The sequence below is a fragment of the Calidris pugnax genome, unplaced genomic scaffold (genome assembly GCF_001431845.1).
Source record: "Calidris pugnax isolate Ruff unplaced genomic scaffold, ASM143184v1 scaffold72, whole genome shotgun sequence".
Taxonomy (NCBI): domain Eukaryota; kingdom Metazoa; phylum Chordata; class Aves; order Charadriiformes; family Scolopacidae; genus Calidris; species Calidris pugnax.
This window is the reverse complement of record NW_015090808.1, coordinates 967,323-990,054: the sequence shown is the minus strand read 5'-3', so window position 1 is coordinate 990,054 and position 22,732 is coordinate 967,323. Positions and strand designations below refer to the sequence as shown.

The following is a 22,732-nucleotide window of genomic DNA, read 5'->3' as shown; positions in this document are numbered from 1 at the left end:
CCGGGCAAGCTCCTTACCCCGCAAACAGTTTTTCCCTTTTTTTTATAAGTTCTGGGCCCAAAAAAAAAAAAAAAAAAAAGCAAAATATGGATGAGCAGTGGATTCAGGAGGACAATGTGCTTGTGAACAAGGCAGAGGAGCAGCCCTGCTCCTCTACAAGGCAGAGGCAGCAGCAGGTAATGCTTTATAATCTTTACGAGTTGTGCACAAGCACCGCCTGTGCAGAGGGCACGTACACACATCCCTGTGTTTATTACATGTTTGGCTTTCACTGCTCTGCTCAGATCACCTTAGAAGATTGGGTATTTATCGGAAAAATCCCCAAATACCCCTCCATTAGGAAGAGTTAGTAGGATGCTGCTTTGCTGGCAGGCTGGTTGGGCATGTTCAGAGGTGGAAACACCTCATTGATGAAAGAGAGAATAGGATGCTGCTTTGCTGGCAGGCTGGTTGGGTGTGTTCAGAGGTGGAAACACCTCACTGATGAAAGAGAGAATTGTCTGTATTTTATCATTCAAAGCAAAGACTTGGGAAAAGAGGGCACGGCCTCTAGTGAGAATCTCTCTCTCATTACAGAATCACAGAATTATCTAGGCTGGAAGAGATCCTCGGGATCATCGAGTCCCACCATCTACCCTACTCTAAAGTTCTCCCCTACACCATATCCCCCAACACCACATCTAAACGGTTCTTAAACACAGCCAGGGATGGGGACTCAACCCCCTCCCTGGGCAGCCTGTTCCAGTGTCTGACCCCTCTCTGTGAAGAATTTTTTCCTAATATCCAGCCTGAACCTCCCCTGGCATAACTTGAGGCCATTTCCTCTTGTCCTGTCGCCTGTGACTTGGGAGAAGAGACCGACCCCCATCTCTCTACACCCTCCTTTCAGGGAGTTGTAGAGAGCAATGAGGTCTCCCCTCAGCCTCCTCTTCTCCAGGCTGAACACCCCCAGCTCCCTCAGCCTCTCCTCATTCAACCGGTCACAGATCTACTTGTGGGGGCCAGAAGGTTTGTCTTGGGAAATGTAAGGGCAGAAATTCTGGCTTCCCAGGCTTGGCTTTGCTGCTTAATGGAGATGTTCAGGCTCTCATGTGTTGGGTGGGCAGGTGTGGGTGCAGACAGAAGATGTACCTCTCTCAGGAAGCAGGTCTCGGGGTGGTCTCCTCGGCAGCAGCGCTCCCGCATGGCGGCGAAGGCGGCAGTGACCGAGCTCAGCTGCTCCTGGGTGATCTGGGGCTTGTACTTGATGAGGGTGACGAGCATCCTGTGAGGAGAGCACAGCCGGCCCGTGAAGCTGGGAGGTGAGCACGGGGCTCCCGAAGCACTTCCCCAACCCTACTCCTGCAAAGCCCCCCTTTTGTTACCCCTCCCTGCCTTTCTGCAGCTTCTCGTTTTTATTCACCACCCAAACTTGTGTTTGCAGCAGGGAGCAAAGGTGCACCCTGTTCCCCTAGGACATAAAGTATTGATGCTCCTTTTTGGAGTTGCTCCACCAGGAATGAGCCCTGCGGGTGGTGTCTGTGGTGGGCACCGCTCCCAAGTCCAGGATAGGATGGGGTTTCTTTTCTTGGGAGTTTTCTCTGAGCCAGGCAACCAGAGACCGGAGCTTTTCAGAGGCTGAAGGAGGGCATGGGGTGCAGAAAAAGGCATGGCCTCTCTCTTTCTGGGAAACGAACCCAAATTAAGCCACAAAGGTCATACTGTGCTTTAAGCAGCAGCTTCCTTGTTGCTGAAAGCTGGGACTAGCATGAGAGGAGGAAAAAGAAGTTTGGGAGAGGGGCTGGTTTTCCAAACACTATTGCAGCCCAAGGTGGGATAGAGACGGGAAAGGTGAGGGCAGCCAGGGTAAGAATAAAGGAACAGAGGGGTAACAGAGTAAAAGGGGCTTAAACATTGTCTTACTCCTGCTTCTTGTGCTGCAGCTTCTCCTCTTCAGTGGTGCACAAGTCTTCGTGGAAAGGGAAGAGACCAGGAGTCAAGGACAAGGGCACGTAGCTCTCATCCATCTCCAGTTTCCCCATGCAGGGCCTCCGGAGCGCGTAGGAGCCGCTGCAGCACTGGCAGACCCCGGGGTTGATGGGGTCGCTCAGGTGCCTCCTGCAGATTTCTCCAAGCACCAGATCCAGCTGTACCAAGAGAAGGGGAAAAAAACCCACAATTTTACATTGTTTTTTCATTTTCAAAAATCCCTGAAATACATGATGCTTTAGTAAAGTTATTAAAAAATACTGAGAATTTAAATGAAACCTTGTTTGTAAGAGAGAACAACAGTTTATATTTCTGCTGAATGCTAACTTCTGCTGACGTCAGGTGTGGAAGGACATCTCTGAGCCAGCTCCATAGCCCAGTGACCATTATTCTCATTTACTTCAAGCTCTTGGGCTCTGCTGGCAGCAGAATTGGTGGAAGAGTCTCAAGAAGAAGCCAGACCGAGAGAGAGAAGAAAAATACTCACATTCTCCTCGGCACAAGGCAGCAGCTTGTCCTGGCTCAGCTGGCAGCATTTGGAGCCGATGGTGGTCATCTGCTTGGTGAATTTTATCAGCTCTGCGGACGTCAGCTGCGGCATCTTCTTGGTGAAGCTCAAGAGGAGCCTGCAAGGACAATTCCCCTGACACCTCTGTTCCAGTGGGCAGCAGTGAGCAGGCCCCTGCCTTCCTGTGCCCAGAGCCCTGGCCAAAGCCCACAGAGCTCCTGGTGGCAACAGGGCTGGGCTGAGCCCCGGGTTTATACGCTCAGGCAGAGGAGAGTCAACCTGCTCTGTCTGCCTGAGCTCTCACCTTCTTCTGACCAGTCTCTTACCAGGTTAAACAACTAAAATTAAGGATAGTGTCACCCGTTACACGTTGGTGGATCCTCTTACCAGGTAGTACATATGCGTTCCCATATTAGTCATTTCCCTGGGAGCTTGGCTAAGAGCAAACTTTAACGTGAGTCTGGACAGACAAGATGAATGCAGAAAGTAAGCTCAAAAAAGTTCACTTGCGTTTTTTCTTTTAAAAAAACCCCTAGGCTTATTCACCATCATGGCCAGGAAAACCTTAAGGACAGATAGACCAGGCAGAAGCAGCCCAGCAGGTGTGTTGGAGACCTCTAGTTCCAAAGGTCTTTCCAAAGCCCGAGCACGCCTGGGAGTGCAAAAAAAGCCAGATGTGCCTCCCCAGAGAGGGCTGGCTGAAGCCTAGCTGTGAGTACAAAAGCAGTGGAGAGGTTTCACTGAGATTGCTCGCATACTTTAAGTTAGGCATGTGCTAATTAACACTGCAAATCGGGGCCAAAGTTCCTCCAGGAGGCCTGTGCCTGCATGTTGTGCTTAAGCACAGTGTCTGGTTCAGCCAGTCCCTTCCTGCTCTCTCTGCTGTAGTTAGGGTTTTGTGAGAATTGTTCATGTTTGCATCTGCTGCAGGAGCTGGAGAGAGCGAGGTCTTCTGCAAATGGCACAGAAAATGTGTCGTTTGCCTTTTGCCCAAATCTATGACTCTAAAGTTACAGCTGAAAATGCAGCTGTAGAGCCAGAACATCACAGGAAACACGGATGGGAGATAGATTGATAATTTGTCACTTCACCGCTTCATGAGTTAAGGAGAGAATTCATGAGAGACCATGACATTGTCTTGGAAAAGAGGAAAAAAAAACCCTAGAAGCCATTAATATGTTGGTGTGATACTCATGTGGTGGCTTTTAGCCTGGCATGGCTTGACTCTGGCCCGAGTTGTGCACAGCTGGTAGGGGAGAAACGTAAGCATAGAAAAAAAGGTAATACTCGTTTTGGAAATAGTAATCTCCTTTCTCCTTGTAAATGTCACAGCTTGTCTTCATGACACTTTCAGTCTCGTAAATATGTTTCTTCAGTTCTTCCTCCTGAAAAAAGATAAGTCAGTTTGAGGAGTCACTGTCTGCGGGGGATGCAGAACGCCCTGCTGCCTCTTGACGAGGCCTGGCTATCTGCAGCTTCCTCTCACCTGCTATATTCCACCCGTTTTTAATTCCACTGGCAAGTCTGCATCTGTCTGAAACCTCTATAACCTGCCTGAGCGGGATAAATGCCCACCTTCCATCCCCTAGAAATATGCAATTTTGTATAACTGATGGAGGGCTATGTCTGAGGCACAGGGTGGCTCCCACCTTCAGATCATTCCAACCCCACTGCTTTCTCGGAGACAACAACCTTAAGTGCCTTCTGCGTTGGCAAGAGGGGAACTGGCAGCACGAGGGAGCCCCGGGGAGAGCAGGGCTCACAGAAAGGTGAGCTCCATCCCTTTCCCCGGCACCCCTCTCCATCCCTGCTAAATTCCTTCACAACTGTAAGATTGCAAAGGCTCTGTTGGTGCTTTTTCCAGGCGGGGAATCGGTCGGGCTTTGTAATACTTGCAGGGTTTGTTAGAGGAGCTGTGGGTGCTCGCTCCAGAGCAGGGCTATTGGCCATTTAGCCAGGGGTGCCTGGTGTGGAGGAGGGCACCCACCCCTCTCCTGCAGCAGTCGTCCGGCGCGCCGGCTCGGCAGCACTCCTGCAGCAGCTCCTCGTAGCCTTTGCCAATCCTTAGCAGCATCTGAGCCGAAAATTCGGGGTGTCTCCTGGAGTATTCATACAGAAACCTGCAATACAGGGAGAATGGGGAATTTAGAGAGAAGCCAAAACACCTGCCCCCTGGAGAGGCTGGGGATGGTAGGGGAGCCTCGGGGGTGGTTTTGGCTGATGTGCCAACATCGGGCAATGTTTGCATCTGCTGTGGGAGCTGGAGAGAGCAAGGTCTTTTGCAAATGACACAGAAAATGTGTCATTTGCCTTTTGCCCAAATCTATGACTCTAAAGTTACAGCTGAAAATGCAGCTGTAAAGCCAGAACATCATAGGAAACATGGATGGGAGATGGATAATTTGTCACTTAACTGCTTCATGAGTTAAGGAGAGAACTCATGAAAGACCAGGGGACCGGGGAGGATTTCTCCCTGAAAAATGAACCTGAGCCAAGCGTGGCTGGCTGAGCACAGCCTGAGCACGTCCTGTGCCTGTAACATGCCCAGCTCAGCGTTAGCTCACGTCGAGAGAGCTTCGTGGGGCTGGGGGTTTTGCCCTTTCTTTAATTCCATCTAAATGATCATGAAGTAATTTCCAGTAACAGACCCGTGTCTCGGCAGATGCTGGAATGATTAGCTCTGCCGAGGCAGTTCCCCTGCCCAGCAGTTGTGCCAATCAATGAGCTGCACTTTTCACAGCTGGAAGTGATGGATGTCATTTGAAGGGAATTCTCTGTTACTTGAAGGGAATTCTGTGTCTTTGGGACTTGATGCTGTTGCAGCCTGTGGAGTTCTCCTCCAGGTTCACTGCAGGTAGGACCAGGGCTTTGTTGCACAAAGGAATTAGGGCTAGAACAGAAATGGACCCATCCCGCTTCAACCGAGACACGGGTCTGACTTAAACAAGTGGTTTTGAATCCCCACTTAAGCGGGGATCAGAGCTGTATTTTGGGGCTGACAGCAGAAGGGATAGTACCTCGATTTCACAGGCGTTTCTTCGATTTTGTCTCTGAAATATCAGTTGTGCCCTGTTCTGCATTCATTCCCATTCCACAGCCCCCAGGGCTCACAGAGCAGACGGAGCTGAGCCCGAGGAGCTGGGCTTCAACATCTGAAGTGTCACCCTGTGACCCAGGTACAGAAACAGCCCGAGGGAAGAGCAGAGGAAGCCCCGCGTTACCTGGCCAAGTGTGCGTCTTTCTCCTGGGCAAAACGTTCACATATTCCTTTGTCTTCTATGAACTCCCTGACGTGGGGGGACAAGCCTGCGGGTTTGTCGTCATTGTCCGCGTTAACTATGCATTCACTTCTCTGCAGCAGAGGCTTCTCACAGCACTTCTTAATTTTACTCGATAGGGCGTCTTGGTTGGTGCAGACATAGTGTAGGATCTCTTCCTGTAAAGCAGAAAAAGGGGATGAAGGGCATCGTACCAGATTTTAGTTGGTTTTTTTTTTTTTAATCAGTGTTTTTATCTCCATTTTGAGAAGGTGAGTCCCAAAGAGAAGAGGGGACTGGCAGAACAAGGACAAAAGCTGAAGCCCTGGTGGTCTGTTTGCTGCAGTCCCTCGCTTGCTTAAAATAGGTGCTACAAGGGAACCACCTAAACTGAGTTCTCTGTCTCCCTCGACACCACAGAGAATCATAGAATGGTTTGGGTTGGAAGGGACCTCAAAGATCATCGAGTTCCAACCCCCCTGCCATGGGCAGGGACACCTCCCACCAGACCAGGTTGCTCAAGGCCCCATCCAGCCTGGCCTTGAACCCCTCCAGGGATGGGGCAGCCACAACTTCCCTGGGCAACCTGTTCCAGTGTCTCACCACCCTCATAGTAAAAAATTTCTTCCTGAGATCTAATCTGAATCTTTTTTCTTCCAATTTAAAACCGTTTCCCCTTGTCCTATCATTACCCTTCCTGGCAAAGAGTCCCTCCCCAGCTCTTCTACAGGCACCCTTCAGGTATTGAAAGGCCGCTATAAGGTCTCCCTGGAGAGGGACAATCCCAGCTGAACAATCCCAGCTCCCTCAGCCTGTCTTCAGAGGAGAGGTGGTGAGGTAAGTGGATTTGGTACGTTAGAAGGAGGCAGAGCATGGGCAGATGCTGCGTTCTGCCAAAAGCTGCACAAAAAATACATGGCACAGCAAGGAGCTGCAGCCAAGTCTGCTGAAGCAGCCTGAGGTCATTTTAGTCACAACGAGATCTTTCTGCCCTTCTTTTGGTGTCTTCACACCAGGAAAAAGGCAAATAGGAAAATCAACCAGGTTTTTAGGCTGAAAAGTTAAACTCCAGTTTTGGAGAGCAATCAGTGCGGCACAGGAGGGAAAAAAAAAAAAGGCAAATAGGAAAATCAACCAGGTTTTTTGACTGAAAAGTTAAACTCCGGTTTTGGAGAGCAATCAGTGTGGCACAGGAGGGAAAAAATAAATCAGAACAACAACAAAAAGCATTGCATTTCTGCAGACATACAGCTATTAAATGAGTTTTACCCTGTCATGCATGCAGTCCAGCATATCCCCACGACAGCAGTCCTGGTGCATGTTAGCAATATCCGTCACTAGTTTGCTAACAGTAGGAAAATCAGCTTTAGGGAATTTTTGGCTTATCTGAGCAAGTTTCCTATGAAGAAGAAAAATAGTTATTGTCTCTATTCACAGCGTCAGACTCTGTCATCCTTTTCCTGGGGAGGGGTTTCCCAAACTGCTCAGGAATGGTCTCTCCCTGCTCCTGCTGAAGTTAAATAGATGTCCCTTGAAGCCAATAGCTGAGTTTTTCAGAGTTATCTGAGGGTCCTGGGTGAGTTTCAGTGTGAGGTGGTGGAAAGAAATGTGGTGGGTGAGCAGGAAATTACAGGAGCAGGAGAGAGGAGCTGCGTTTTGCTCACAGTCTCCCTGACTTTCACCACAGAGAGATGCCTTCGTTTCAAATTTTGGGCTTAGATTTTGAAAGCTAATGGCAGCGTGTGAGGAAACGGTGCCTGCTCTCGTGCATAAATTTGTATTCTGAATCTCTCGTCCTTGTTAGGTGCTACTGGTGCCCTGCACACAAAAGGGAGGAGGCTGGTGTTGGGGGTCATGGTACCGGGTAGAGGCACCCACCGGCAACAGCCACGCTGGGTCTCAAAAGAAGGATAAAACACGGGGAAGACTCACAGAGCCTTTAAGGTCCTTTCTCCAAACTTCTTCAAGATGCCACATGTGTGTTCCTGCCTCAGGCCATCTTCTTTCAGTGGCTTCACCACCTTCGGTGCCTGGTAGAAGGAAGATGCAGACCGTGGAAGAAAAGACAAGACAACACTTTACGTTAAAACTACGGTGACGATGGTTTTTTAAACAGGGATTTTTTTAATAGTGAAAGAAAAATGCTCTCCAGCCTGTGCTATGAACTAACCATCGTGCTTGCTATTCTATTAGCGGTCCCATGAATAAAGTCAAGCCCTGCCATGGAGTACCTGTCTCTGGAAGCATTCCTCCGGGTTGGGAGCGGGGTCCTCGGTGGTTCCACAGCAGTTATTCATCATCTCCTCGTACCGGAGAGCGACAGAGAGGATTGTTGGGGCGTAGAGGAATGGGTGCCTTCTGGAAACCTCGTAGATAAAGCTAAAACCCAGAGAAAAATGTCTTTAGTTTGGGAGTAAGGCCCCACACGCAGGGGGCAGCAGTTGTTATTGCAGCATCTGCTGTATATTAAGATGATAGCTGCCAGAAAGTGATTGTTTTCAATGTTTCTGATTTGGGGGGGCATTTTCCTGGAAATGGAAGTCTCCAATCCTGCCAGTCCTGGCTTAGGGGCAGCAAACCTTCTGCTTGGCTTTTAAGGACTAAAGGGATGCTCTTGGTTTCAGAGCAGTCCTTTATGTGGAGTGCCCTAAACCAGGCCAGCTTCTTTGTTGTTTGGACCTAAATCCAAAGCAGGAGGTGGCAGAACGGGCTTCACAAAATGACAATTACAGCTTAGATGAACTATGCAAATAATTCACATCAGGAAATAAAACGAGTAGGAGATTACAGAGAACCTTAGACTGAACTTTTTTGGTTGATTCTGCATTTGCTGTCTCCAGGCTCGTAACTCATATCTAGACAACGAATCTATGATTTATTTACTTACTATCCTGTCAATTGATGTTGATGCTGTGAATGGTTTTTGCAGGCAGCTTCAGCATTTGGCCTCTCAAAAGGAGAAAAGAACCCTCTGGATGAGTTTTTAAGGGAGAGGAAGCAGTCATTTCTCTCGGGATCCTTTTTAGCGCAGCAATCGGTAAAACTGGGCAGATTTTCCTCCTGGCATATGGTGTCGAGGAAGATGCTGTCCTGTGAAAAATGAGGGGAGAAAGTTCATTTGTGTGAGGCTTCCATTTTACTGCTCTGCACCCTCTGAGGAGGCTACGTGAAGCCAACAAGCCCCGACTTGCATAAACTCAGTTTCCTCATCATTGCCTGCTGCTTTGACTGCAGTGCAAACCAGACTCAGCTCTTAAACCTGCCATGGGTGATGGTTCTTCAAACTCTGATACCTGCCGTTAGTCCAAGGTGGACTCCAAAGTGGAATGCTTTTCATGGAATCACAAAATTGTTGGAGTTGGAAGGGACCTCTAGAGATCATCTGGTCCAACTCCCCTGCCAAAGCAGGGTTGCCCAGAGCACATCACTCAGGAGCATCCAGGCGGGTCTTGAAGATCTCCAGAGAAGGGGACTCCACACCCTCCCTGGGCAGCCTGTTCCAGGGCTCCATCACTCTCACAGTAAAAAAGTTTTTTCTCATATTTAAATGGAACTTCCCATGTTCCAGCTTGAGCCTGTTGCCCCTTATCCTATCTCTGAAAACCACTGAAAAACCCTTGATACAGGTCAAGGGTTTCAAAAGACGCTGTGATATTTGGGGTGGGGGAAGAAAGGGGATTTTCCTCCACTCATCTTGAGATGCTTTATAAATGCGAGAAGAAAAGAGGCCAAAGATGCATCCACAAGGAAAGCACGGCGCTTGATAACGTATTCGTGCCTCCTTGAAAAAACACACGCTGGGGCTCTGAAGTTACAAGTCCTTTCTGAAAACGTTTGCCAAATGAGAAGCAGGAATGAGCTCACCAAAGGCTTCAGGCAGTCGGGGTGGTCCCCGGTGGCAGCAGCACATCTTCTGGCGAGGTCCGTGACGTCTTCAGCCATCCTGACCGCTCTGCCAAAGGTGCCCCCTTGCACGTACTGAGCGAACATGATCATGGCACTAGGAGAGGAACACGCAGCGTTAAGCCCATTGCTGGATACCTAAAAGCTAATTATTAAACTTTTACGTGTGAGAGGGTCTGTACCACCCCGGGCTGAGTTGGGGCGGGTGGCAGAAGGGCTGAGTGTTTGACACACCGCGTGTGCTCATTTCCAAACCACACCAGGATGGTGGGTGGCAGCAAATTTGCAGTTGGAGGCTTTACCTGGACAACTTACATGGCTTTGAAGTTATTCTCCTGCAGCTGAGAAAAACGTTGGCCAATGCTGTTTCTTTCCTCTGAAAAACAAGATAACTTGAATAAAAAATGTTTCCTAAATGTTTCATCCAATACCTTTATTTTTAATTTTTTTTTGGTATTGGATCTTTGGAGAAAGACTGGGGTATTGGGATACTGGCACTGGGAGCAGGAACATGTAAGATTCCACCTCCTATTTGACTTAAATGTGAGGATGCGAAACTATTTGTTTCTGACCTACAATATAATAGGGCCAATAAAATTTCCTGGCTCAAGTGTTGTGGGGAGCAATATGCTAAAACCTGCTTTGCTGATGCACTCCACATGATTAAATAAGCACCTATAAACATCTTTTAGCTTTGCCGTAGCTACTAAAGGTGTGCCTGACCACTCTTCATCCACAGAGGAAGGATTTTCTCTGTGGAGAACGTGTGATGAATGGAGGACTACACTGGTAGGCAAAGCTCCTCCAAAATTCCCAGAGCTGCATCCTTCTGTCCGTGTTGTGAACCAGCCCAGAGGAAAACAAAGGTGTCCCATATTTTTCCTTCGCCACTGGGCCTTTATTAATGGGCAAACCTTAATGCAATAACTTCTTGAGTTCCTCGTTTGTCAGAGACTATTCTGAGAGATTAATTTTAAAACAAGAGGCATGTTCCCGTACCAAGACATTACTGTCTCACCCTCATGTCAGTAGGGCTGAGATCAGTGTAAAAGGATTAAATAAAATAGAGAAATAAGCCAAGTTGTCCCTCTGAGTAATGCGAGGGTGACAACTGAGACGACAACATGAGACAGATAACGCAAGCAGGCGTTCTGGTTTACACTGTCAGGCCATTTCAGTGCACTTGGAAGTTATAAAAATGAAGAAAAAGTTGACTAATGATAACAATGTGTGACGTGAAAGCAGCACCTGAACCACACGCAGTTGGAGGGGTTTCAGTTGTCCCATTTTAGGCACTTTAACCTCAGTGAGAGTGTGGCCACTGCAGGGTACTCCAGTAGCCAGAGAAAAGAGGGTAAGACCCCTCCAAAGGATAATATGGAGCAATAGTGTAATTTAGTGACTCTGAAGAGCCACTTGGAGGCAGCAGCCCTCTGGGGACCTCTCTGCCTCCCTTCCTCAGGGACTTTGGAGGGCAGCTGGAGCAACCACAGCCTTTACTTCAGCAGGCTTTGGAGTACCTAAAATCCATGGCACAACCTCATCCCTGGGGATTAAATTACCCTTCAACAGACGGGCCATCCTGCACTACACAGGGAGTCTCAAGCCATAAAGAAGCATCATATCTAAGGTTTAGCACAAAAAATTTATACAGATATATACAGATATATAGTTGTATAATTTTGACCCATAAGAAAAACCACGGTGGTGAAGTGTTACCAAATAGCCATGCGTGCTAAGCTGCAGCCACCAGTATTATACAAAAGGAAAGAGTAAAATTATGAGATATGTTCTTACCTACGTCCCGATAACTTCTAGGCAGGGCTTTGACTACAGTGAGGCTCACCAATAAAATCACATAAATTATTGTTCTCCAATCCATACTGTCAGATTTTGGCCGGGGCCTGGGGTGAGCTCGGTCCATCTGTGAGAGGCCGAAAGAATTAAGGGGAAAGAGTTCCTTTTATACTCTCCTGAACATTTTCTGGTTAATCAAAACCCTTTTACTGTCACATACAACATTAGCCCTTTTGGAATATTCCCACAATAATTAGACACGCCATTATTTGCTCACTGGGATGAACTGACCAGCCTGTTGCAAAGGACGGACCTTGGAGACTCTTTTTTCCCCCTAAAATTTAGACAGACATTTTTGAACTTATCGCACTTCAAACATGAAGTTTAAACACTCCCTGGGCTTTTTATTGTGCGTACTGATGGCATCTACTTACACGCTTGTTCAAAGGTGACTGCTGGGCAGAAGATGCCTTCGTGACACACTGTTGACTAAAAAATCCCCAATTCAGCTGTTAACCTGGTATTTTTGCATCCCTGCCTGCTGAACAAGCCAGCTCTCGCTCCCCGCTCCTGAGGTGCCATAGGGAAAAGGCTGAATGAAGTACCCCCTGCAATATTTTTGCAGCTTTAACAATTCCCATCAAAATGTCTCCAAATCTTGAAAGAAAAATCATCTGCAAAACTGTAGAATGAAGGGGAAAATTCCAGTTAATTCGGTTATTTTGCTGACATTAAAAAAGCTATGCTATAAGCATCAGCATGATAAAATGTCAAATTTTAGGTGCCATAGGGAAAAGGCTGAATGAAGTATCCCCTGCAATATTTTTGCAGCATTAAAAATTCCCATCAAAATGTCTCTGAATCTTGAAAGAAAAATCATCTGCAAAACTGTAGAATGAAGGGGAAAATTCCAGTTAATTCGGTTATTTTGCTGACATTAAAAAAGCTATGCTATAAGCATCAGCATGATAAAATGTCAAATTTTTGGAGACAGGATGGCTTTAGAGGGCTACAGATATTTGTGACAAAGGATAGGTGGGCAGGGATACATCTTTGGTCTGAGGGAAGAGGCAAACACAGAGTTTTTAATTCTTTAGAGCAAAAATGGCAACACTCCCTGTTCTGTGCTGCAGGGAGACGACGAGGGGCAGAGCAGAGAAAGCTTTTCTCATCTGGCTCTTTCCAAAAAACCTCTTCCCTCCTACTGCCAGGGCTCAGAGCTGTCTCCTGCCCGGTAGCTGCAGAGTCCTCCTGTTCAGAGTAACGCCTTCATACAACGTCATTACTAAAAAAATAAAAATAAAGGGGGGTGGGTATTACTCAAGATGGAGCTGAAGAAACAGCTGAGACACTGATGTCAAGGGCTTTGTAGAGCAGGTTCTCTTTTGGGTAAGAAAACGGTGTTTTGAGATGATGTGCATGTAATGGGTTGTGCTAAGTATTGCTAGAAGCAGCACTTGGCTGCTGCACTTAAAATCCTTTAAATTCAATTGCTCCACTGCTTCCACTGCCCTTTTGCTACATTTCACTTTTCTTTGAAAATACTTGCCACTGCTCAGACAGCAATCTGCCTATTTCCAGTAAACACTCTAATTTGCCAGAGGAAAATGTATGTACAGTATTTAACTGGAAAGAAAACATGTGGCAATTGCTGGACATGAGATCCAATGAAGAGCTGGGTCCTCATTAAGGTTCCTGTTGTCCTTCAAAGTACGCAAACCATGTCGACCTGTTCATTTTTACACCTACTGAGGGCTCAGCTGTTTCCAGAACCTCTTAGAAACTCTTCTGCAAGGTTAAGATAAAGCCAAAAGCAGCTGGTGGCCCTCAGGGTGTGGGGTTGTGAATTCCCATCACCTGGGGATGGTTGGTGGGGGATGCTCGGGCACTCCTGAAATGCCTGGCACTGGCTCTGGTGGAGTCTTTTGCTCTGTCTGCTACACAACAGAGAGGTGAGTTAGTTTTTACTGGGTATATCTTTTTTCTTTTTTTTTTAATGCTATTCACCAATGGTGGAGTCTTTTGCTCTGTCTGCTACACAGCAGAGAGGTGAGTTAGTTTTTACTGGATATATCTTTTTTCTTTTTTTTTAATGCTATTCCCCAGTTTTAGGGGAAGGTCTCTATGTTTTAGATTGCTGTATGTTCCTGATAGACTTAAGTCTTTGATTATCACTCTCAAACTGGGCCAACAAAGCACAAATGTGTGTGCCCAGAGCTCACCTAGCTTGTTTCTGCTCTTACTCATGAGAGCAGAATTTGTGAATTCCCCTTTCCCTTGGGTTGGTTTCTCCATGATTGTATCAATGCTTTAATCCTTTTTCTTGAAAAAGGAGTTGGAAACTTGATAACAAGGTAAGTTGCAAGTTATTAATGCTTCTGTAACTTTTATGGCTCTATCCCCCCAGAAAGCTACCCAGTATGATGAGGTTATTAAACCTTTGTTATTCAAACCATTTGTCTGCACATTAATGCTTCTGTAACTTTTATGGCTCTATCTCCCCAGAAAGCTACCCAGTATGATGAGTGTCTCTTTAACCCAGAGGTTATTAAACCTTCGTTATTCAAACCATTTGTCTGCACGGCCAAGAAAGATGAGGTTTAGATGGCACTCTGGTGGGATGGTCTGGTGTACCTGGGCCCTTTAGGGTCTGTGTTTCACTCCTGAGGTCTCCCTGCTTAGAGAGAGTGGAAGCGTTGAGTGGAAGCGTGACACTTTTGCTGCTCATGAAAGCTTTATTCGTATTTAATTTAGCTCTGCCTTGGCAGGACTGAGCCTGCTGCTTCCTGTGTTCAGTAAAGGCTCCAAGTCCTGCCTCCTCTCACGTGCTGGTTTGGCTTTTCAAGGAAAAGGAAGAAAAGTACAAAAGATGATCGTTAGAGAATGAGGGGTCTCTGATGCAGGTCTCCTCTGCCTTCCTGTAGACAGCTGTGTAGAAAGATGAAAGAAAATAAATACTTAGACACACAGATGGATTTATGTGTGTATATATTTATACATGTATAAAAAATTTTAAGTCTTTACTCTGACAAGATTGTAAAGCTGAGGTGGTTACAGATTGCTTTTGAAAAATATCTTATCCATTGAGACTTTTATTCTGTATTAAAGATATAGAATGCAGCTGGTGTGGAGGCTATGGAAACAGCCTGTCTTGTCTATAAGGCATCTAAATATTGTGATTGGCTTCTCTGGAGCCACTGGAGCTTGTGTAGCTCCTGGGTGATCAATATATACACCCAGAGGGTGAGAGGCAGCTTGTGCTTGTCGGGCTGGTGGGTGGGAGATGTTCTGCCCCAGCAGCAGAACCCTCTGCCGACTTGAGGAATTATTCCCTGCTATGGAGAATGAGAACTTGTAATGACTGGATTTAAAAATACAAGGATGAAAGTATTGGTTTAAATGCTAAAAATGCAGCAAAGAAAGTCCAGTTCATTTCTGCAGGCTTGCTTTGTTCAGTTTTCATCGAAATTCCTGACTCCCTTCCTCCTCGTCTTTCAGAAATTGCTTTGTGGTTGAATACACAGAATTTTCTGTTGAAAGCCAAAAACCATTTCAGCTTTTCCATGTTATTCAGTTAGCTAACTGCAGATTCGTTAAGAAAACTCACTTTGATATAATGTACTTGAGCCTTTCTTGTAAATATTTAGCTCAAAACCAAACAGCAGTCCTCTGTCCCCTGGCACCTGTGTGTGAATGGCATTCCAAGTGCTCTCAACTGGGAGGATGCTCTAAAATATGCTGAATTCACCACACTATGGCAATATGGGTCAGATCCAGCCCAATTCACCCGAGAGCCTTTGGCTGGGGTGTTACAACTTCAGGGTCTATTTTGAAGCTTATTGAAGAGAGCAGAAGGTTTTTTCCTAAGATCCCTTGTGACACTATGACAACTGGCACTCGCTGCTGAATCTGTGCCTCAGAACTTCAGGTGTGGCACGGGATGTGTTCTATAAAACTTTATTACCTGTTCATCAAACCTCTTCCAGCGAGTGCAGCCTGGAGGCAACACGGGCAGGAAATCCAAGTTGTTCACTTCATTGATGCAAACGATTTAACAGATGATTTGGCAAGTCTGATGGTAAGAATTGTTCTTTTCAGCCCCAGTAAATGACTAATTGTATCAAAATCACTTGTGAACTTCTGTTTGACCTGGTGATTATTTCCTGAATGGATATAGTTTGCCAAAAGTAGATGTCTTAACCTGTTTTCTGACTGTGTATGTAATCTGGACCTTGTTGTTTTTAAATGTCTTTATAAATTCATGGACGTAAGTACATGGAGAAGTATGATTTGTTTCACGAAAACAGGCAATTTTTGATGTGATATTGAAGTATTCTCTTGCTCCCCAGTCATGTCTGTTTGTTGGTTTATGTTGAAAAGATACACATGGTGTAGCACAAACCATAGTTTGTGTAGCTAAAAGGATCCCGTTCAAATTCTTTTAAATTGAGGGAATGAAAAGATTAATGTCTGGTGTCTGGATGTCTGGCTTCTCCTGTTTTTTTTGGGGTTTTTTTTGAGTTGCTCTTAGGTGCTTTGCATAGCCCCTTAGTTTGATATGAATTCAGCCTGGAGAACAGAAGTCTCTGGGGAGACCTCATAGCACCCTTCCAATATCTGAAGGGGGCTGCAGGAGAGTTGGAGAGGGACTCTTTGTCAGGGAGTGCAGTGACAGGACACGGGGGAATGGTTTTAAACTGGAAGAGGGGAGATTTAGATTAGATACCAGAGAGAAATTCTTTACTGTGAGGGTGGTGAGAGCCTGGCCCAGGTTGGCCAGAGAAGCTGTGGCTGCCCCATCTCTGGAGAGGTTCAAGGCCAGGTTGGAGGGGGCTTGGAGCAACCTGGGCTGGTGGGAGGTGTCCTTGCCCAGGGCAGGGGGGTGGAACTCGATGATCTTTGAGGTCCCTTCCAACCCAAACCATTCTATGACTCTATGAATTGACAATTTCTCCTTCAATTCCTTGTCTTGGGGAGTGTTCACCCCGTGGGTGTGTGAGCGTGTCGGCACAGGAGCCAGGACAACCTCTCGCAGTACCACCTACCTGCTGCCCCACGTTGGCAACCGGTTCCTCTGTCCTTTGGTTCCTCTGAGTCACTTGGCTGGGAATGAAACGACTTTCCTCACCGCGTTTCTGGCGGGGCCTCTCTCCATCCCGTTTGTCTCCGGGCTTGCGAGGACGCATTCGCTGTGTGTTTTGTGTCAGAGGCCTGCGTGGGTGGAAGGTGCACAGGGTGCGTTGCATGGTCCTGGGTCCTGGAAATAAACCAAGAGTTGTCCCAGGAGGACTTGTTTGTAGTGCAGGTCTCAGCATGCCAATGCAGGAGAAAGATTTACTTTTTATTTTTTACAGCCCAGATCTGTTAAACAAATCCTTTGAGGGGCAAATATTGCCAGAGGACAAGGTGTCAAACGCAGAGGACTCCCAAGAGTGGGCTCCAAGGACATACAGTTTGGGAAAACTGGGCTCTCCTCCTTTGTCCTGGTGCACCAGCTGTAAGACCTGGTCCATTTCAGGGGCTGCTGAGGCTCCCCAGACTAGTGGGCTCCCAGTCAGGCTGTTGGTCCTTCCATGTTACTTCATCTAAGGCCAAGCACTGAAATCTTGCCTTGTCTTCAACTTCTTTAGTTCTGATTAATTTTTGTGGAGTACTACAAAGAGTAACAAGAGGGATCAAACCCTTTTAACCGACAGACAGATCAAATCTTCATGTACAGGATGTATTAATTTGCTTCAGGCTCTATAGCCCTCTTTGCAAGATAACTTCACGTAAAAATCACCATTGCCTTGTCTTCAACTTCTTTAGTTCTGATTAATTTTTGTGGAGTACTACAAAGAATAACAAGGGGGAGCAAACCCTTTTAACCGACAGACAGATCAAATCTTCGTGTTCAGGATGTATTAATTTGCTTCAGGCTCTATAGCCCTCTTTGCAAGATAACTTGAAGTAAAAATCACCACCTTTCTTGCTTTGTGACTTCTCTTTCCCTCCATGCCCCTTCTCTTCCCCTTCATTTTTGCTGTGACAGTGATGGGATGCTGAGGGAGGGATGGCTGCTCTCTCTTTCCCTCCATGCCCCTTCTCTTCCCCTTCATTGGTGAGGTAAGAGTGATGGGATGCTGAGGGAGGGATGGCTGCTCTCTGGGATGTCTGTGGGCTGTGTAACACCGTGTGGGTAGCAGCATGACAGGGCCACCCAGTTTCCTTGAAGAGGTTCAGTCAGTGACTGATATGCCATGAAAAGTCACCTTATTGCCCTAAAAGGTGTGATTGTTATGGATAAATGGTGAAGGATTCCCAGGTGGCCTTTGCTTGAGGGAATTATTCCTGAGCTTCCAAGGAAAGATCCACGTTTCCTCCCTATTTGGATTGTCCCAACGTCCGTTGCAGGGAGCTGTGCCTTTCTCCCAGGCGTGTTGTTAAGCAGCAAGAGAGTAAGAGGAAAAAACAGCCATCCCACCACACAAAAAAATGGCTTAATTGGATATAACATTGCTCTGCCTTGGATGAGGATCATTTCCAGGAGAGGTTCTTCTACTTTCTGTATTCAGTGTGATGAACTTCCTTCTGGAGATTTTGGACCAAAGGAGTTATCAACTCCGAAGAGAAGGGGGCAATAAGGTAATTGTTCATCCTGGCTATTGGGAGGGGGGATCTGCAGCCCAGTGTTTGGTGTCAAAGCTTTGAATGAGCGATGTTTTGTAGAGGCTGCTGCCTACATGTTTGCTAACAACAGAAGATGCCCTTTATTGGGAAGCAGAGCCTATATGCCAGCTAGTTATGAGAGCATGAGACAGAACCTACAACATCAGGAATGGAAGAAATAAGAAATTCCTCAAGTTAAAATTCTTCCTCCCCTCAGCTTCCCAAGCACGACGCTCCTGCCTTTATCTGTGTTCCAAATCCCACCGTGGGTTGATTGCAAGCGGACTGGACACACCAAAGTACAAAGGGTGACATTTACAACTTGTCCTTGCCTTTATCTGGCACCTGTAGGCGTGATGGTCTAGCCAAGTGAAACACCACCGCCGCATGTCAAAACAAGTTATCTTAACGCAACACAATCCCTCTTATCTTGACGCAACACAAACTTGGGTTGCAGTGACCTGCTTACCCAGCACTTTTGAGTAAGGCAGGGACTGATCGTGTCTGCCCACGGGTAACAAAACAGAAGGCACGTGCTCTGGAGAAGGCCCCGGTCAATCCCTCGCAGCTGCTTTGAAAGGCACTGCTCAAGACATTGGTTGAGCTTTGTACAGCTCACTCTGGGTCTCGTGGAGCTTTGGTTTCTGGAGCACAACTTCTCCTTTGACTCCTGGAGTCAGGTGTCTGGCACTGGTTCATCCAGGCTTTCTCTTCTGACAGGTGCCCTTTCCTTGGGCCAGGTTTTTTCACGAGCAGTTCTCCAGAGATGACTCCATTTGCTGCCAACCCTTCGTTGTTGGGTGCACAGAGCAGATGGTTGTAAAATCCAAACCCCTTACACTGGAACTCCTCTGTAAGAGACAGGATCAGTTAGAAGCTTTTCATTTGTATTTCAAAAAAGCAGGTCTTTGCATACAGCAGGGTGTATCTATATGTAAATTTGAAGCCCTTTATCTAGCATTCATTGAAAAATTCTCAAAGGGTAGAAAGCAGTAGCTAGAACTTTTAACTTAATCAGGATTCCCATGTGTGAAAAATTACATTTAAAATGATGCTATTTGGGGGGTTTGTTGATTAGTGTAAACTTTTTTTAATTAAAAAAAAATTTGTCTAGAATTTGTGAAAGTTTCATTGAAAATAAAGATTCTTACCTTTCATTTTTCTTTTTTTTTTTTTTTTTTTAAATGGGAAATCAGAATCTGTAAAGAAGTACTGATTCCTCCTGTTTGGGAAAATACCCAACACAAAAAAGAACACAACCAAAAAACACAAACCACCCCCCCAAACTATAATGTTTAATTAATCATGGCTCTAGCATATTGTGTGTATTCCAGGAGGCTGAAAATTAAGGTGTTTCACTTCATGCTCATTATGAAATGATGCAAAACTAACTCCAACCAGTTATTAACACAGCTGCAAAGCTTGTAAGGACATTGTAAGAAGGAAAGTAATTCAACTGGAATGTTCTTACCTGCATCTTGATCAAATCTTTTCTGATTTTTGCATGTAGCAAAACTGGAAAAAAATACAGGAAATAAACAGTATCTGCTTCCTTATTGTGGATTATTTGCAGGTGCAGACCATGCAGGGGAGCTTGGAATCAAAGAAGACTGAAGGCAATGAAATCATTAGTATAGTGTTACCAATCAGTGTTTGTAAACAATTAACTATCCACATGTAAATTGCTGTATGTTTCCATTGAGCCTTGGAGGGGGCTCCCAGGCTGAGCCCACCCTTGCTAAAAGCCAGCGGGACAAAATAGTAGGTTTGTCATTTAGAGGGGGCAGTTTTGGCAAGACCTTATAAATTCAGATTTTTTGCTTTGCACAACTACGTAAGAAATTGCACAAATTAGGAACCAGGTTACAAGACTTCATGTAAAATATAACTTGGTTTAAGAGAGAGTTGTGCTCTCTTCCTTCTTTTTTGGGGGGGTCAGTGATGAAGACAGCATTTGTGGAATGCTGTTCTGTATTAGCAGCTAATGGCTGAGGTGAGAACTGCTTCACAATCCACTTGGGACTGCAAATCATTAGAAAGTTAATTTGGATTTTCAGTTGCTTCGGATGAGCAGAGGAACGGTTTCCTTACTGTGTTCCTTGTGCTTTACACCTTCCACTGCAAGAATGAAAGCAGAGGATGGTTTTTATTCTTGGGGGAGTCCAGGACAGACAGAGAACACACCTGGGGAGCTGGTTCAGTATTTGTATGTTTTTAAAAACAGCGTGTCTTCAATCTGAGGCAGTCAGAATAGTTTCACAATGTTCATCTGAGAGCAGAAAAGTGCTAAGCACTCAAGCAATCCAGAGGAATTTTGGATACTCCCAGGAACGTGCCCTGGCCCAAAGCCCCTGCCCCTTCCCGAGCCCCAGACACGCTCTGGGGTGTTTTCCCTAAGGCCAAGGGCCATGAAACCCACATCTTGGGCTGGTACGGAGCTGGAAGAACATTCCTGCTGCCTGATCATTTTTCTGTTTGCTTTGTCATGAACCAGATATAAATGTTTCCACATATTCAGGTGAAAGGTGAATTTAGGAATTTTTAAGGAATTTGCATATTAAAGGGAATTCCACATTAATGGAATTCCCATCCCTGAAGGCCAGAGCTAGCACCTCTACCAGGGATGCTCTGGAGGGACAATGCCAGCCCTGGGTCCCATCACCAGCAACAAAACCAGAACCACAGGTGCCTAAAAGTCATGGAATTTCATGACTCAGCCTCAGAGGGACCATGAGAAATCAAGGAGTATCACCGAAATGCCATGATTACAGTTCACCCCAGTGACCTAGAGATGAAAAAACCTTTTAGGGGTGCCCCTAAAAACACCCCTACCAACACCCGCTGTTTTAAAAGATATTGGAATCTTTGGATATTGGACAGGAGAACCACCACTTTGTGATTCAGAGTGTGGTAGAGGGATGGGGAGGAGAAGGTGGTTGAAGATTCGGGGATGAAGGAATCAAGAAGCCCAGGGCAGGTGGGAGTCTGATGGATGCTGATGATGTGGGGTCAGGTGAAGGGATTAAAGCCTGAGGGAGAGGCAGAAGGAAAGGGATGTGGCCCCTCACCCTTTCACACCAGGGGCAGCCTTCTTATTGCCCAAGAGAAAAGTAGTGTTTGCAATTTCTGCATCTGGCTGTTACTTTGAAAATTTCGGAGTCTGCAGCAAGAACCTCTTTGTCCAGCAATGGTAGGTTTTGCATTTGTTAAGAATGAATGTTTTTGTGTTTGTTTATCTCCGTCTTAGCATAAGAAATAAGTTAATTTTGAGGAGTTGAGTCTGGAGAGATTTTTATTAATTAGTGTTAATAGCTGGTGCTGTTAAAATTGTGGTTTTTGTAAAGAATGGGTGTGTGGCTCCTATTGGGCTTTCTCCAAAGACTGGAAAACTTGATTTATGGGAATAGTTTTTGTGAGTGTTAGAAGTTCAGTGGTTGTGGTTTTACCAACCTTTATAGGGAATATATGAGAAAGAGATCTAGGCATAAAAAAAATGAAAATGGAGAAAGTGAAAATTAGCTTGTGTATTACTGAAGGGCACAAGTAGGTGACAAACTACATCTACGTATCCATTTGTTGTACTGTGCTGTAGAGGAAAGAGAAGGCAAATGGGGTGTAGAAACAGGGGCTTTCAGTAAACTTGTGTCTGCCTTAATTCCTGGATTTTGTTCTGTTTTCCCCCTTGAATACTCAGGAATACTTGTGGAGTGTTCAGTGAGTTCTAGGGACTAAAGTTGCAATATAAAGCCTAAAAGACTTTTGAAATAATTCAACACAAGTTGCTGCATGAAAACAAGTCACAAGTGTCCCGCTAATAGTTATCGTAACAGTTGGCCTTTCTGAAATGTGAAGCCATTGTTCAGGTTTGGTAGCAAAAATTTAAATATCTTCTGGGTAATTAGGGGGAGGTTTCCCTCCCTTTTTAGGTGACACTTCTGTGGCTCTGGAGAGGATTCCCGGTTCGTGAACTAGAGGCACAAGGAGTCTCTAGGCCAAGAAATCTGCCCTTATGAAATGCCTTATTATGCAAGGGCTCTTCTAACGATGCAAGGGTTATGCAAGGGTCCTTGTTAAAGTGTAGAAAATCTGGGGGGTTTGTGTTCATGGACTGAAACTAAACAGGAACCAGAAAATCACGCTGCTTTACTGTCAAAGAACTGAAAAACTTCTCTCTTAAGAGCTTGCTGCAATGAAAAGTGAGTTAGATGGTGGGCTTTTGAAGAGACATCTCTAAGGTCAAAAGCTATTTTACCAACAGCTTAAGACATGAAAAGAAGTGTCTAAAAGCAGATCTGTTGGCAAGTGAAGAGATACTTGATTTGTGGCTGATGGAAAAAAGATATTTTTCTTTTTATCAGAGCTTGTTTCTAGTCATCTTACTTAGACTGAACAGTTCCTTTGAATCTTCTCTTAATATGTAATTATAATTGCTGAAGTAAAGCGTAAAATGAACCTGTAACTGAACTGGAGTATTACAATCTAGCTAAATGTCTCACCACCTTTCATATTCTCTCATACGTACTTTCCAAGAGCAAGAAACATAAAAAAAACCCCACTGGTACTCCCTGCTCCATACTACTGATAGCAACCCTTTGAGCAGGGAGCACTGCAGAGCTTTGCCTTATGGTAGTCACCAGCAGACAAGGACAGA

At 45.8% G+C, this 22,732-nt stretch overlaps 1 protein-coding gene across 1 annotated transcript in view; it reads right to left on the bottom strand.

Annotated features, from left to right (window-relative positions):
• The window catches only part of LOC106885831 (alpha-fetoprotein-like), a 17,293-nt gene extending 674 nt beyond the window's left edge, over nucleotides 1-16,619 (bottom strand). Inside the window, exons 1-14 of the mRNA XM_014938335.1 lie at nucleotides 16,479-16,619; nucleotides 11,434-11,560; nucleotides 9,952-10,012; nucleotides 9,598-9,733; nucleotides 8,621-8,823; nucleotides 7,965-8,112; nucleotides 7,666-7,763; nucleotides 7,003-7,132; nucleotides 5,698-5,912; nucleotides 4,464-4,596; nucleotides 3,764-3,861; nucleotides 2,456-2,594; nucleotides 1,903-2,126; nucleotides 1,132-1,264 (exon numbers count right to left, since the gene is read on the bottom strand). Of these exons, the coding sequence (XP_014793821.1) occupies nucleotides 1,132-1,264; nucleotides 1,903-2,126; nucleotides 2,456-2,594; nucleotides 3,764-3,861; nucleotides 4,464-4,596; nucleotides 5,698-5,912; nucleotides 7,003-7,132; nucleotides 7,666-7,763; nucleotides 7,965-8,112; nucleotides 8,621-8,823; nucleotides 9,598-9,733; nucleotides 9,952-10,012; nucleotides 11,434-11,560; nucleotides 16,479-16,619 (1,986 nt within the window). The remainder of the gene's footprint in view (nucleotides 1-1,131; nucleotides 1,265-1,902; nucleotides 2,127-2,455; nucleotides 2,595-3,763; nucleotides 3,862-4,463; nucleotides 4,597-5,697; nucleotides 5,913-7,002; nucleotides 7,133-7,665; nucleotides 7,764-7,964; nucleotides 8,113-8,620; nucleotides 8,824-9,597; nucleotides 9,734-9,951; nucleotides 10,013-11,433; nucleotides 11,561-16,478) is intronic.
• Nucleotides 16,620-22,732: the final 6,113 nt, after the last annotated feature.